This window comes from Phasianus colchicus, chromosome 8 (genome assembly GCF_987193195.1).
Source record: "Phasianus colchicus chromosome 8, bPhaCol1.hap1.1, whole genome shotgun sequence".
Lineage (NCBI taxonomy): Eukaryota > Metazoa > Chordata > Aves > Galliformes > Phasianidae > Phasianus > Phasianus colchicus.
The window spans coordinates 9,624,904-9,640,049 of NC_143443.1; the positions used below are offsets into that span (position 1 = coordinate 9,624,904).

Here is a 15,146-nt window from a genome sequence, read left to right on the forward strand (position 1 = left end):
TTATGAGGACTGGTAAGCTACTGGGCTGTAGGGGCTGGTTTGCTTTTATTGGGACTGTTCACAAGTATTTCAGCATCTGATAACACAACTATTTCAGAAAAGGGTTACTATGAAAACACCGTTAAAAAAAAAAAAAAAGCAGCATATTAGGAAAGAGTTAAAAATAATCTCCATGTTCTCCTGTAAATCTAACCTTTTGCAGAAACTCTCGGATCTTGTCGGCATCTTTACCAGCATAAATATGCCATAAAGCACCAGGTAATTCACTTGAATCTTTCAACCGCTTCCTTAAGAGGTCATCCAAATCTTCTTCTTCAAACTTCTTCAGTACTCCTAAGGTTTGACAAAAATTTTTTTGAGGAGTGAAACAGTGGCAGAACTGAAACAAAACATCTTTTCCAACTTCTCATGTGAGACCACGCAGATGAAAGTTTGGCAAATACAACAGAAGCACCCAGATGACCTTTCTCTTCCTTTTTTAGCAGAACACACGTGCTGTAACTATCTTTAATGCTACATTTAGTCTTTAAACTCTTTTTTACCTCTCTTGAATTTTTATAGAACATATCTGCCTACTTGAAATATTCTCCTCCCAAGCATGGCTTGGACCGGAAAAATAGAAGATAAAAAGTTTTTTTTCCACAGTTAGTGGTTGTTTCTTCAATACCATTCAGCAGCACAGCTAGTCAAGAATCAAGATTTCTCCTCACGTGCTAAGTTTTGCTAGTATTTAACTCCGGGCATTTATAAGGCAAATGAAAGACAGCAAACCTTAGACTGCACTTCTGTTAGTCAGACCCATAACCTACATTTGCCTATTACAGAATCAGAAAACAAGAGAGTAAGGAAAGGAAACAAAACTATTTCTGTGATTGAAGGACTTCCACATGAGCAATAAACCTCATACAGAAGACTAACGTACACTAATTTAAGCTCCTCAGTGATGAAAAATGACATCACAGCCAGACTGAATAGGCAAACAGTGCATTTCAAAGGGAGCACTGAGGATGTGGCAAATACATCACCCTGACATAAGTGTTAGAAGTAGCAGTTTCCAAGAACGTCCTTTATCTTGCACTTCCATTAGGCCTGACAGCTCCAGCTCAGGAATGGTACAGCACTTACACACAGTAACAGTAATAATAATAATAATACAAGTTTGAAGACTTTCAAATACAATTCCATAATTCAATAAATGGCAGTGTATTTTAGATAGAATTAATTTGTGGACAAATCTTCCATGAGACAAAGAATCGCCCACATTTAGGCAAGTGCTTCAGGCACTTCAAAAAAGCGGTGTTAATTTAAAAAGCAACTTATCACTCAACCTATTCACACCTCTTACAATGAGCTGCCTTTACCTGACTTGGAAAGCACTCCATTTCCTTTTGCTATGCCAACATAAACAAGGATGTTCACTACATCCGAAACTTCTATATGGAGATTTGTAGTTCCTATATCATGATCTTTAGTAGCAGCCACACCTATGTTACAAGATAAAAATTTGAGGTAAAATTAAGATCAATACAAAGGAAAGAATATATAGGAAACCCCCCAAAAGAAAAATAAATAAATTTTAGTTCTAAGAGATAAAAAAAATATATATATTTAACTCAAAATAACATAAAAACATTAAGTCTTACAGCAGCATTACATATCACTATCACAGTTCAGTTCTTCACATTCACACCTTGATTGCTATCTTAAAGGATATATGGATTTTTTTTCTGAATATCACAGTCCTCATAAATCATAACTATTTTCTTGTGCTGTTAAAACAAATTGTAGGACAGAACTGAACAAGTCTGCTTGCAAAAGAAGGAGCAGCTGCTGAAGGTCTGAGGGAAACAATATTTTCTGAACAGATCTTTGAGTGGACAGTGTACAATACAGATAAAAATTATGATAAAAGTTTTGCCATTTGTTTATGACTGGAATTATAAACACTAATACTTCATGAAGTATTTTCTCATATGGAATTGCTGACGATGAGATCTCTGTGTTAAAGTAACTAACCATTTACATGCTTTAAGAGACTGTAACAGCACAAGGGTAGATGAAAAGAAAGGCAGAAGAATATAAACTCTCATGTTTCTGAGGTACATGCACTGTTAATAAGTAAGTCAGTAAAGGATTTCTTCAACATTCAGTCAGTAATTATCCTCCAATCACGCTCAGATTTGTATCAAGCAATATGATATAACATTCTGTAATTATAAGGGAAGAGCTAACTGCTACATTCTAGGGCACACTCACCATATGCACTGCATAGTCTGGGTCCCAAATCTGGACGGACAAAAAATCCTGGCAGATGAGAAGCCAAATTTAATTTCCCTTCCGGACTACAATATTCAGGCAAGGGTAAGCTTTTCAGTAAGTCCTCATATCTGAAGGGAAAAAATTATGAATTCGTGTCATTTACACGTAAAGATAAAAATCAACAGAGACTGACATTAGAATATCTCAAATACCTTGCTGGCATCATAGCCTTGAAATCTTCACCAGAAGGCCAATCTTTCAACTTCAGTAGAGCTGTTTCTCCATTTTTTACTTTCTGCCGTTCTGCAAGTAACATAGGAATTACTAAGAATGAGGATACTGCAGGTGTTTTACTTTATTCAATGAAAATATATGCACGTAACATTAACCTGCTTATACAAGACTTCATATATAAAAGAAGGGATTATTAAGTCATAGATTCAAGAAAAACACAAAACAAACTCAACCAGGTAAGGAACCAGTTATGCTGTTTGGTTTCTTAATGAGATCTAACCTAGGAAATTGTGTGTTAGTGTATCTCAAATTCTGCAAAGGTACAAAATACAAGCTTTCATTATACTTACTCCCTTTAAATATATTAGCTAGAGCTTTCTTTTTAAATTAAATTTCCTTCAAAGCCTCAGGATCGATAAAGTATATTATTAACTGTTTCTAACACTGACTGCGTTTAGAGTCTGTGGAATAATATATTCAAAATAACATACTTGAAACGTCTTCAAAACCATCCCAGAACTCTTTGACGTTGGTGTTTGAAATAATACTGTCTTTGCAATTCAAGATATCAGCTTGCTGGTTTCCAAAATCTAGACTAATGGACTCAGCTTTCCACAGGCTGAAGTTCATTTTCTTATGCATACCAGACACTAGAACAGGCTGCGTAGAGAAAAAAAGAAAAAAAGTACTTATCCTTTCTGGAGAAAACACATCCTTCAATAGTACAAATGCTTCTGAAAGATGCACTGAAGGCTCCAGTTGTACTGAGCTGCTATCAAAACTTCCAACAGCAATCATACCCAAGACATCATACAGATTTTTGAAGGTCTTATCTCTGTAACAGTAATTCTTTCTTCATTACTAGCAGTTTATTTCAGTTTGAACTACATAAGGTACATCCTGACATAACAACTGACTAACTTTTGCCCACTCTACTAAAATGTGATAACACCACACTTTCAAACATGGAGACAGGCAAACTTTGTCCTGTAACATGACTCCTCCACCAGACTTCATACTGAGGTCACCTTACAGACAGAACTGCCCAATACCTACCCTCCCTTGTTTCCAGCACTCTTTGAAGAGCTTCCAGTTGTTGTTGTTTTTATGGTCTCTGAGCCACAAAACATGTTTATCACAGATCCAAGAATACTGAATATCACTGTACAACTTATTGCCATCGTCCTGAATACATTTTCTGTCTTCCTTTGGCTCATCTTTTACTTCAGATTTTACATTCATCTTTGGTGCTCTATTTGGTGGAATCTTGTTTTCTACCACTGAAGCAATGATATCATCAAGAATGTTTGGCATAGTCCTTCCACTCTTGCTACTCTATTAGGAAACAAACAGAAGTGTGTTTTAAAACTGTGAAAACAAATCAAATTGTGCCACTTCCGCCCCCTTCCACCCCCCGCAGCAGAATGACAACATTCTTAGCTTACAGTTATCTACTTTCTTTGTAGGAAGTTGCAAACATTCTTACCTGGAACAGGTTAGAAATACACAGCTAAAACGAAACTCAAACTATCATAATCTTCCTTTATTTTGCCAAGTAAATGTTTATCTAACTTCACAAACATTTTCTTCCTAACATGTACCAATTACCTGCATCTATATATACACACGTGTTACATTCAAGTAAATGTGTGCACACATTTATATACACATAAATGTCAGTTCATTCAGGAAATCTGTACTAAATTTTTAATTACAAATTACTATCTAAAGCAATACACCTATCAAACTGCTTGAATTACAATCTACCAGAACAAATACTGCAGATTTTCAAACCCCAAGGGAAAACCCACGCACTTACTGCTGTTCCCGTAGAGTAAACCGGAGCAAAAGCAATACCAGCATCTGTAGAACCCAGACGTAGTTTGCCTGCTGTTGTAGTTAACAGATCTCGTAAGGTTGAGCCCTGCTCATTGTTCTGGGATGCAGTAGGGGAGCTTTTACAGTTTTGGGACTCCAAACTGTCCTGGTCTTTCTCCTCCTTTGAATGTTTTCCAGAAGGACACTCTTTGTTTTCTAAAACAAAAATAATCATGGGGAGTTTACACCATTGCATGCAGACACAGCAACACTGTTATGCTGCATTTTATAGTGGTGGTTAATATACTGTAGCACTAGAGCACCAGAAAACACACCAGGGAATAAACCTGATCCTTCAAAGCGCAAACACTGCAACCATGAAAATGCCTTCCTCAGCACCTCAGACACACAGCTGAGTATCTGTCACAAAGGAAAGATGCTCTGGCTGGAAATACTGCCCCATTACACATGCATTCTACTAGTGGTTTTTCTGGCAGTTGATTTTGATGCCGGTGGGAGAAAGTTTCCAGATTAAAATTATGGAGAAAAACAATATCATCTTTTCTTCTTGCTAATCAAGAAATAGAGTGAACTATTCCTAGTGAATTGAATTACTTAATACTGGTGCCTAAAAATCATGCACGTGGTATGACAATATGAAACCCATACCTTTCTTTTCTTCTCTGGCTTTCTGCTCTGCAAGATCAGCTAACCAATGCAGCGGTGACTGGGATTCGGGCGGCGTTAGCTTGCTGTCTGTGCTGACATCGCTCCTCGGACTTGTATTGCCGTTGGTCTCAGACTTCGGAGGAGTATTCTGCTGCTGAGACTCAGGCATGCACAGAGAAATTTTATTACTGTGATTAAGGACATTCTGCAAAACCTGTAGAGAACAAATTTAAGTATATAACTTTGCTTTAACGTCTATAGAAGACAATGATAGCACTTAAGCACTGCATATGCAAATTAAAATGTCACTGACACCGCTCAAATGTAAAAATCCACGTGTAGCAGACAGACTGCTGTGCATGCACACACATTTTAGACTCACCTGAGACACACCGTTCATTGCTGGGAGCTTGCCAGCTTGCATGTTTTGCTTGCTAGTACACTGACAGTGGGATTTTATTTCAAATTTGTCTCTAATGTTGTGCATAGCATCCAGAAGATCTGTCAAAACTAGAAGACAATTGAGAAGAAAATGATCAGCATTTGTGAGTTGTTTTGCTGCCCTTTGTACAGTACACACAGCTGCAGAGTGAGAATGCTACCTGCCTATCTTTTAAAAACTTCCATTTAGCATTTTATTTAATAGCTTAACATTCGAAAATACTGTATAAGGCCTGTCCAATCTATCATAAAAGAGATGAGACCTTTAACTAAATAAGTGCATTCTATTCTCTTGTGTATTTTGAACTCCCCTCTGTATTCCCATCACATGGCTCAGAGCAGGCCAGTCAATCACTCAGCATTGTTCAGCAGGTACACTGCTGCTTCATTTAATAAAACTGTCCAACTACAGACTGAAGTGAGCCATGTCTGGACAAAAAAAAATTAGTATGTGATCGTGTAATTTAAGTCTGTTTGGTAACAGATAGGCACAGAACAAAAAAGTGGAGGGCATGCAGGCAGGCTTCACGGTACCATTTCCAGATGAGTGGTTCATTCACAATTTAAAATTAAAGCCAGTTTCAGAACAGAACCTGTTCTGAGGAATGTCACAATTTGAATACATTATAGAATCCAACCAACCTTTATTTTTACCTGAACTAACATGCAACAAATCATTAAAAAAAAGCACTGTGTCTGTATTTCCATCTTATAATAACTTGGCAATTTATTTTACACACTTAAAGGTACATTTGGGTTTTCATCTCCTTGCTCTGTATCAGTGCTACTGAAGATCACAGAGATAGTTGTGCAGTGACCACATCTAACCACACTTCTGCATAAAACTTGTTTGGATATAACCAGAACTCTGAATTTTAGAATTACTGCCAGCTTTTCATTAATCACAAGCTCTCTCACTGCCTTCTGCCTGATGATGCTTAAGCAGACGTCCAGCCAGAACTGTGAATCTTTTGTTTTTTCCTTCAGGGGCAAGGAGAGACAAAAAAAAAACAAACAAAACTGCACAGTATTGAGATAAATGAATAGTGAGAAACAAATCTCTGAAGAATTGGTGCCACATAATGCTCTTTGATAGCACTGTTCTAAAACTTCCTTATAACATCGAAGTTAAGATTTATTACCACATTCTGGCTGCTTTATTCTGCTTTGCAAAGTACCAACCAGTCTCAGCAAACACCCTGAGTGCCCTCACTGCCTGTTCCCCAAACCCTTTCTGAAACCTGTCAGCCTACACCTCCTCCTCTCATCACCACATTCAGCAGCCCAGAATCACTTGCCTTCCTGCAAAGATTTGACACAGCTGGCAGGTTTCTAAATGGAAAATGACAAGTTTCAAGGAACTACTCTGGTCTCTCTTCACAGAAGGATCTGAGAAAAAAAAACACCATCCTGCTTGTTTACAGGTGGCCTTACCAGAGCCTGGGATAATCTGTGTTGGCATCAGGTGCTTGTGATCATGAGGCTGGCCCTTCACACACTTCATCCAGGCGTACAGTTCCTTATCTGTAAAGCAATCCCAATTGTTTTACTTTGCTTAAATGATACACAGAGATAATGTATTCTGATTGTTTTTATCTAGAAACGCTGTTCTATACACACTGTAAAAGTCTTCTGCACTGGTATTCTGTGTGACAGATACTTGGATTCAACATCTTCTCAAACTAAGGAAAAGAATAAGCACTTCTAATATGACTGAAATCTGAAGTAGCAGGGTTGGTAACACAGACCCTCATCAACAACTTCAGAGCCTCAGAGTACATCCACTTTATATTAGGGAGCAGCCAACTGTAAGGCAGTGACTCAGAGAGGGCCAACCAAGCCAGAAAGATCAACTGACAGGTGAGTTGATTCTGATTCGGGCTAACACACTGCCACATCAAAGTTACTGATGGCACAAAGGAGACGGAAGTTGCATCACAGATTTCTGTCAGATTAAAGCAACCATGAAACCACATCCTGTATGTGCTGGTTGAAAATCATCTGCGGCAGTAGGGAGGGATGAGCTGGTGAGAGAGAGAGGCTCTGTCTCAGCCAGAAAAGAAGTGCAATGTAAAGACAAGAGAGAAAGAGTGAGAGTGAGAAATGTCTGGCCAAACAGCCAGTCACCAATCTGCTATGGGATTTTGGGCCACAAGAGGAACACAGCTTCTCTCTCCACTGCCAGCCTTACATCCCACCCACTGAACCACTACTTTTCAGAGACACTTCAAAACTTTTCACCAGTTTGCTCTGCTTTTTGTACTTAGCAACACAAGCTGAATACACCAGAAGATGTGTTTAGCATACTTAGAGCATTATTTTTTGCACTATAATGTACAGAGCCTACCAGATGTTCCTTGCACACAAGCATTCAATCCGTTAGCTATTTTCTTGTTTCTGCAACTTGTAACACATTGAAATATAAAACTGAACATGAATATAAATCAAAACCACAGCCACATGCATCCAGCTAACATATTTTATCACTAAAATGCTGTGGCAATCCACTTGATGGTGCCAGGAACTGTGCGAAGGTGAAAACAGACACAGAATCACTCATGTTCTAAAGTAATAAGAAAAGTCATTGATAGATACTTAAATATTGAACACTTGAACCTCTAACATTCCTGCTGAAGCAGTGGGAAACCAGTGTATTCTCCATTACATTTAGCAACTGTAAAAACAACTACCAGTTCCAGGAAAAATGGTGTAATATAAAGTGGTATTATACAGAGAAGGGTGGGTGGTTCTCAACTTTGTATGGCTGCCAAAGTAAAGGTCTACACGAACACTGCAGTATCATGAGAAGTAAAGCTGCAGAGAGGGAGGATATACTTCTGCTTCTGCGTGTAATGCTGGGATGAACAGCAAAGAGAAATGCTTCCCTGCTGAAAGACTGAAGCCTGCTTCTGTACCCTGTTTTTTTAAACTTTGAAGACGTTTTACTAACATTTTCCTAGCTGGGTAACACGTGCTATAAAAAGCCTCTGATTGCATGTTCCCACTAGGGTAAATAATATTCAGAGTATATCCCAAGCCACACCAGACAAATGCACACATATGTGCACACACAGCCTTAAGCCAGTTAAGAGCTGCTGGAGCAGCTTCCCATACTTAAAACATTAACGACTGTTCTCAGCGTTGGAAAACACCAGCATTCATTCCCCAGAAACTTCGATGAAAATCTCAGAGCATATCTTATAACCACAGCGTTGGAGGCTCCTTGCTGACAGCCAAGGACAAAGTGGATGAGAATCTCTAAATTTACTAAAGATTTGCCATCTAATACTTGCACACTATTTTACTAACATTTCACATATGTGACATTACGTTGCTATGACAAACATGGAAACGCTTTTCAAAACAGCATTATACTTGAATCTTTTTCTGGCACAGCATCTCACCACAGAACTGTGCCAGGGCACAATGCCTGCCACCCAGGGAAGGCAGCCCTTTCAAATAACCAGCCTGAGCAGCCGTGTCATGCTGATGGCCAGACCCACCTTGCAAGCCCTTCCCCAACTCAGCTGCAACCAGGCTGGGTTGCTCAGAAATTGGTCAGTCTGTGCACTACTGTGGACTTACTGCGCACTAAGGTGGACGTTTCCATTAAAGCACAGGAATTAGATTAAACTGAGTATGTGTATAGGCTGCTGAATTTTAAAACCTCCATTAATACTCATTTTAAATACGTGGTGAACTATTTTTTCCTGTCTTACCTTTTCAGTAATAAGAAAGTAGGCTAAGTCAGTATGACAATCCATGCACTCCTGAAGAGAAAACTCCAGCAAGCACTGACACCAAGCCCTAACAGCAGGGATCTTTCACAGAACAGGGAGGTAAGAGAGTCATTTTTGCAGCTGGAGAACCAAATTCATCCCTGAGGGACAGGCACAAGCAATCCAAGACAATGCTCACAAAACAAAGGAAAAGTGGATAAAGACCTAAAGCAGCCCCTCATCAGTTGCCTTCTGAATGATTCTACGTTTACTTACCGAAAAAGAAAAAAAGAGGAGAAATTAACCAAAACACAGAGGTACTAACTTCATGTTTTACAGAAAGTCAGTTACACTTAATGGATCAGCAGCTTTGTAACAGATGAGAACAAACAGCATATACAATACTCCAGTTCACAAAGAACTGACCTCTAGAACTTTTTCTTTCCTTCGCCTTGTAACAATCTAGGCAGACCACAAATCCACATTTTTGGCAGACCCAGTGAATGTTAAATAATGTGGCTTCACATGCATCACACATCTCACGGACTCCTCTCACTGCTCTCTTCCACGCAATTTTGGCTGAAATACAAAATAAGCAGAATAAAAGGACGGAAATTTAAATGCAAAGCACAGAATGAATGGTCTTAATAAATGAAGCATTCGTGATTTTCCCCTCAGATGCAACCGGGCGTGGAGAAGGAAAGTGATCCTTCATAAACAGGCCACCAACATTTATTCTCTTAGCTGCATCACACGGCATCCCCATCAATGCTTGTGTCAAGACACTACAAAGAGGTTAAAGCATTCAAAACCAAAGACTAAAATAATGCAGAAAGAATATTCCCTCTCATCATACGTGCATTGCAAGTACGATGAAGGATTTCTTTAAAACACATTCTTAACTCCCAAGAAATGAAAGCTGGGTTTTCACCTTGTTGCCTGCAGGATACATTTAATCTCAAGACAGCTGAGTTGGCAAGGTGGATGATGAAGGCAGGTGCCTGCCCTGGGCACCGGGAGGGAACTCCCTGCAGCTCCACAGCCCGCTGAGGAAGGCTCCTGACCTGTCCCCATGTACCCCCATACAAAGCAAGTGCTCATAAGGAGGCAGCACATCATAGCAAGTGCAAATGCTTCAATAAAACAGCAGAGCACAGAGAACAAAGAATCTGAGAGTCCCTTACCGTCTTTCTTCACCCAGGACATGGCTGTTTTCTCGGATGTTACCAACTGACAGAACTTGTCCCCTATGATATCTAAAATATATTTACAAGTTTCCAGGTCCAGATCATCATCTTCATAGTTTTCATGTGTCCATAAACTCAGTGCCTCATCATCATACTGATCAGGAGAGGAGAAACCATCTATCCTAACCACTCCATTTTTACTAAAAGATAACCTACAAATGAAAACAAACAGTTTAACTGCACGTGTCATTACATTCTGTGGCTTACATTACTTACTACTTTACCATATGTCTTAAAACAAGTAAACGTTCTCTGTTTTACCATTCTGTCATATTTCCCACTTTAAAAATGAATTTCGCCACAAAAAAATGGTTTTAAAATGAACAGCAAGGAGATATGAAACTTTTTAGGCAGACCACTTACTGGATTCAGTTTACTATTCATTCTCTCTCTGTAACACTTATTACTGCTTTAAAATGGCAGACAGAAAAGTTGTCTTTTTCGTTTGCCTGAAGTTTGGGTCCACCTACACCTCGCCTTTCATTTTTACAGCATCTGCGACAGCAATCACTCTGTGACTCTATTTTACAGCTCTTCCAACCCTACTGCTCTCAACCTCAGAAAGCAGGAGTCAGTACACCACACCGAAGTCTATCTAGGCAGAAAAATCACCAATACAAGATGACATTTTCGTATCAGCTAATTTCCCACCATTAAAATAAATAGAGGTTTTCCTGTGATCCTACTCAACACCACCCGATTAGCCATGCCTATATTTAGCCTATCTTAAGCCTATATTAAGTCAGTTACTCTATCTCAGATAATACAACAAACATGTATGATTATTATAATACTTAAGGAATAACGCAGCAATGTGAGTAAAACAGTCCCAAATTCAGAAGTACAAAAAACACGATATTCAGATGTGCATAGAAGAAAAGATGAGTTTTCAGTTACAATAATGACTACCAACAGCAGAGGAAGCCTCATTTACAATTCAGTTCCTACTATCTAAACAATGAAAATAATTAAAAAGCTGTAAAATATACCACATTAAATTCAAAACATTTGTACTTTAAATTGCATGACAGTGTTTGAAAACGTTGGCAAAGTTTTATTACTGATGTTGTCTCTTTCATGCAGGAGAAGCAGCTTACAATCTATCACTGCCACACTGGGAAGCAAATATTCTTATGCCAATATATTCTGAGTCCAACCTTAAAACAAACCCTTTCAGGACTACAGACTTTTCTAAGTAGAGCTTTGTTCCAAAAAATTAAAACTTCATCTGGGGAACAGCAATGTCCTTTCCAACACACGCTGGATCTGTATCACCAGCAGAGCCCACATCCGAACTAATGCCATTCAGATCCGTGCTGACAGTTGTGCTGCTGTGCCATGCATGCTATGCTGCATTCCTCCTGATCTACAAGGCTCCTTGGTCTGCCAGAATTGGGAAAAGGGAGGGCACAACTCCTCTGTCCTCAGAAAACTCGCATAAAACCTTAAGCAGTGTTCCCACCACCTACTGGCACAAGAACAATTACGAATGAGCACAACTCTGCGGTTGTACAACTTGTCCAGAGAGACTGATGGCTGCCTTTTGAAAATGCCACTTCAAATGTCAGACACCTGTGCAATGGTGATGCGCTCCATCTTCTGCCTGCCTAAGGTACACCGGGCAGCTGTTCTCATGACTGCTGTAAAAGCTTCAAATAGAAGCGTAGTCAATCCAGAAAAGAAGCAAGAAATATACATGTAAATACCATGTCTTTTATCAGGCAAAGTGAGCTGGAAAAATCAGACAAGCTTTCAAGCGCACAAGCCCTTTGTTATTATCATTTTTAAAAGTTAAGAACACCAGGGTCAGGAAACAGCTGCACTTACCGTCGAAAGTAGTAAAATCTACAGAACACCGGCGAGTGAGTTGGTTCTTCACCCTTCTTGCTTCTTATTAATCTACATTCTCTGCATTTTTGCAGATTTGGTCCAATTTCAGAGCAAGAATCGTCCTGCAAGAAGGACTCTCCTGTTTGCTTCAGCTTCTTCACTTTGCGCCAATCCTTTAACACCGAGCGAGGTATTCCAGCTGCAAAAGTGAGAGGGGGTTCAGATGAGGCACCGGCAGCCCTTGTACTCGGGGCACACTCAGATCAGCCAGCATTCTGCACTATGTGTGCATCTCTGACACCCATAACATACTGCACCATCACGGCCATTTTCTCTCCTGTTAGCACCAAAGTCTAAAAACTTAAACACACTGCCTTCTTCTATGTTAAGTGTGCCATTCACAAAGAATTCCACTAAAGCCATTTGCAAAACCTCCCTCTTAAAAATGCACAAGATAATACAGTACTTCAAGAAAGGTTTGCATTTTGTTTCAAGTGAAAACGCGTTCAAGGCAACAATGCAATGAATGAAAGCATTAAAAAATGTAAAAATCCTATTTCTTTAGAATTTGTAGAGCTGAGAATTCCAGAAGAGCAGTTCTAAACCCACGTAGCTCACCTGAGCTCAGTGTAAAGCACCAAGCGTAAAGAAGCACAGAATCCTTTCACTCTCTTTCAAATATGTCAGCTGTGGAAAACCAAGAAAAAACATCCTACTTTTGACTGAACAGATCAGCCAATCTAACACTTTCAATTGAGTAAGACGTGTAATTCTCACATAAGCATTTTGAAACTGAACCCTGCTGTTATTTAACCAGGGTTTCGATTTAATCACTTTTCTACACAGCGCCAGTTTCCACCTGCAGATAGATAGCAGTATCTGTCCTTTAATCTACCACTGCTCTTGAAAGTTCATGTCCTGTGAGCAAAGATCTGATGCAGGATGGCAGAGGCGAGGGTGCTAACTTTGGACTTGGTACCTGGTTCAGATCAGTATTTTGCCACAGACTTCGTACACAAACACTGCAGGTGACAGACTATGCCTCAGTTCACTGCACACAGAATACACTGAGTCATCCGAGGAGCACAAAGGTAACTGGACTAAAACTTGAGAGTAAAAGGCCAAAGTACAGTTTGCTAGTCCATGAAAAACGTTTACTGCATTGGATCCAGAGATGCTGGGAATCATCTGGTAGTCTGCCAGACTCCAGGCTCTGTGGCCAGGCACTTGGAGGACCCCCAGCACTCGCAGGACTGCAACATTCCTGCTTTGCAGGAGGGAGCCTTGCAGCCCGCCGCTCCCAGCGCTCTGGCTTGCACACAGCTCCCACAGCTTTCAGCAGTGGCACTGGGACAACGCAGCCTTCAGCCCTGGCAGCATCCAGATACCACCCACGTGGTGACTGCCACCGAGCCCCCATGCTGCAGCACTTCTGTTCAGCCATCTGCAGGGGCCCAGGCAGCTGACCCCCAGGGCCGTCCCCTTCCTGAAGGCTCCAAGCCAAGTATGGTTTGGGATGAATCTTTGGGGAAAGCCCTCTTTGTCAGAAAAGCTCTGACTGTCCCTCTCAAATTGTAATGGCGCTGACCCAAGACATCTGACAGAACTATCAGAAATGTTGATTGATTTGACAGGTCTAAGAAGGACTGTGGGTCTATCCAGACATCACGAGAAGCAGGTAAGCTCACAAGGCTGCTACCATGCGATAACCACAATGTTAAGGTACAGTACATAGCCTGTGCTACTGACAACATAGCAGAACACCCAAAGTTCCTGCCCATTTTTGGACCTGAATTCCAGGAAACAATTCCATAATGTACCACCATACATTGCTTTCATAGTTGTGTAACACCAGCTGGGACAAGAAGACACCACTTTCTCTTAAGTTATCTAATGAACCTTTCTACACGAAACCATTAAAAAAATCTTCTGCAACAATACAAAGGTCATCAAGACCTAACATGTCACATCTGTGTCTACAGTTCATGTTAAAGAAAAAAAAAGAAAAAAAAAAAAAAGGGAAACCAGGACTCGGAGACATTTAAGAGGTGTGTTCTCTTATCATCCCTTTAGTTGGAAGAAAAAACAAGAACAAGAGATGCACTAATACCATTGCTGGACCCAAGCCAAAATACCTCAGACAGATTGCAACACTGCCAGGACACGGCACAACTTAGGCAGCAAGTGTTCTCAGATACAAGAAGAGGAACTTTATACACCAGGCAGTGAAAAGCCAAGGAATGTAATTACATGGAGCAGTGCTCATTTTCTTACTAACTGTACTTCAAAATTCTTGCAAAAAGTAATTTAGCTGTAGACTTTCTCATGCTCAACTAGAACAAAGACAAAAGAATACTCCTTAGAGAAGAATAAATTAGGATAAAAAAACAGGGTTGAGCTCTTGAATAAAATCCCGCCCGCTGACAGACCAGTTTCTCTTTTTGAGATAAATCTAGTTACAATCTGGTATGTGAAACATCATTACATATAAATTGAAATTCCCATTTCCCTAGATTTCCTTAAACAAGAGGAATATTAGCACCACACAATCAGTACGCATTCTTGTCAGGAGTGTGAAGTGACTCTCCCTCAAAGCCTTATTAGATTAACCAAATCGTAACAGTGGCATCAGGCTCTCAAGGAACTGCCTCCGGCTTTCTGATCAAAGGACAAATTAAAGTTCAACAATGGAGAATCTCCACCTCCAGTAGTACTCTAAAAATAAACGCACCAGAGCTTTTAGACACACCAAAAAATCAGTACAAGATGCATAACTAACCATATGCATCAGTCTGTTCCACAATGACAGACAGCATAAACCAGTTTGTTTACTGCTTATTTTTAGGCCAAGAACCAGTCTGTACACATATGCATAGAACGCTGAACTTCTTAAACCGGGATATTTCAGAGGGCCCCAAGCCTGATTAAC

The 15,146-nt window shown here is 39.9% G+C and overlaps 1 protein-coding gene across 3 annotated transcripts in view; it reads right to left on the reverse strand.

Annotated features, from left to right (window-relative positions):
- The window catches only part of JMJD1C (jumonji domain containing 1C), a 145,899-nt gene that overhangs the window by 7,146 nt on the left and 123,607 nt on the right, over nt 1-15,146 (reverse strand). For all 3 annotated transcript variants that reach the window (XM_031602836.2, XM_090144859.1, XM_031602837.2), the window contains 13 exons: nt 12,215-12,416; nt 10,325-10,539; nt 9,567-9,719; nt 6,856-6,945; nt 5,363-5,490; nt 4,981-5,194; nt 4,313-4,527; nt 3,550-3,828; nt 2,985-3,153; nt 2,472-2,562; nt 2,257-2,387; nt 1,362-1,484; nt 194-333 (listed from right to left, as the gene is read on the reverse strand). In XM_031602836.2, the coding sequence (XP_031458696.2) occupies nt 194-333; nt 1,362-1,484; nt 2,257-2,387; nt 2,472-2,562; nt 2,985-3,153; nt 3,550-3,828; nt 4,313-4,527; nt 4,981-5,194; nt 5,363-5,490; nt 6,856-6,945; nt 9,567-9,719; nt 10,325-10,539; nt 12,215-12,416 (2,150 nt within the window). The remainder of the gene's footprint in view (nt 1-193; nt 334-1,361; nt 1,485-2,256; nt 2,388-2,471; nt 2,563-2,984; nt 3,154-3,549; nt 3,829-4,312; nt 4,528-4,980; nt 5,195-5,362; nt 5,491-6,855; nt 6,946-9,566; nt 9,720-10,324; nt 10,540-12,214; nt 12,417-15,146) is intronic.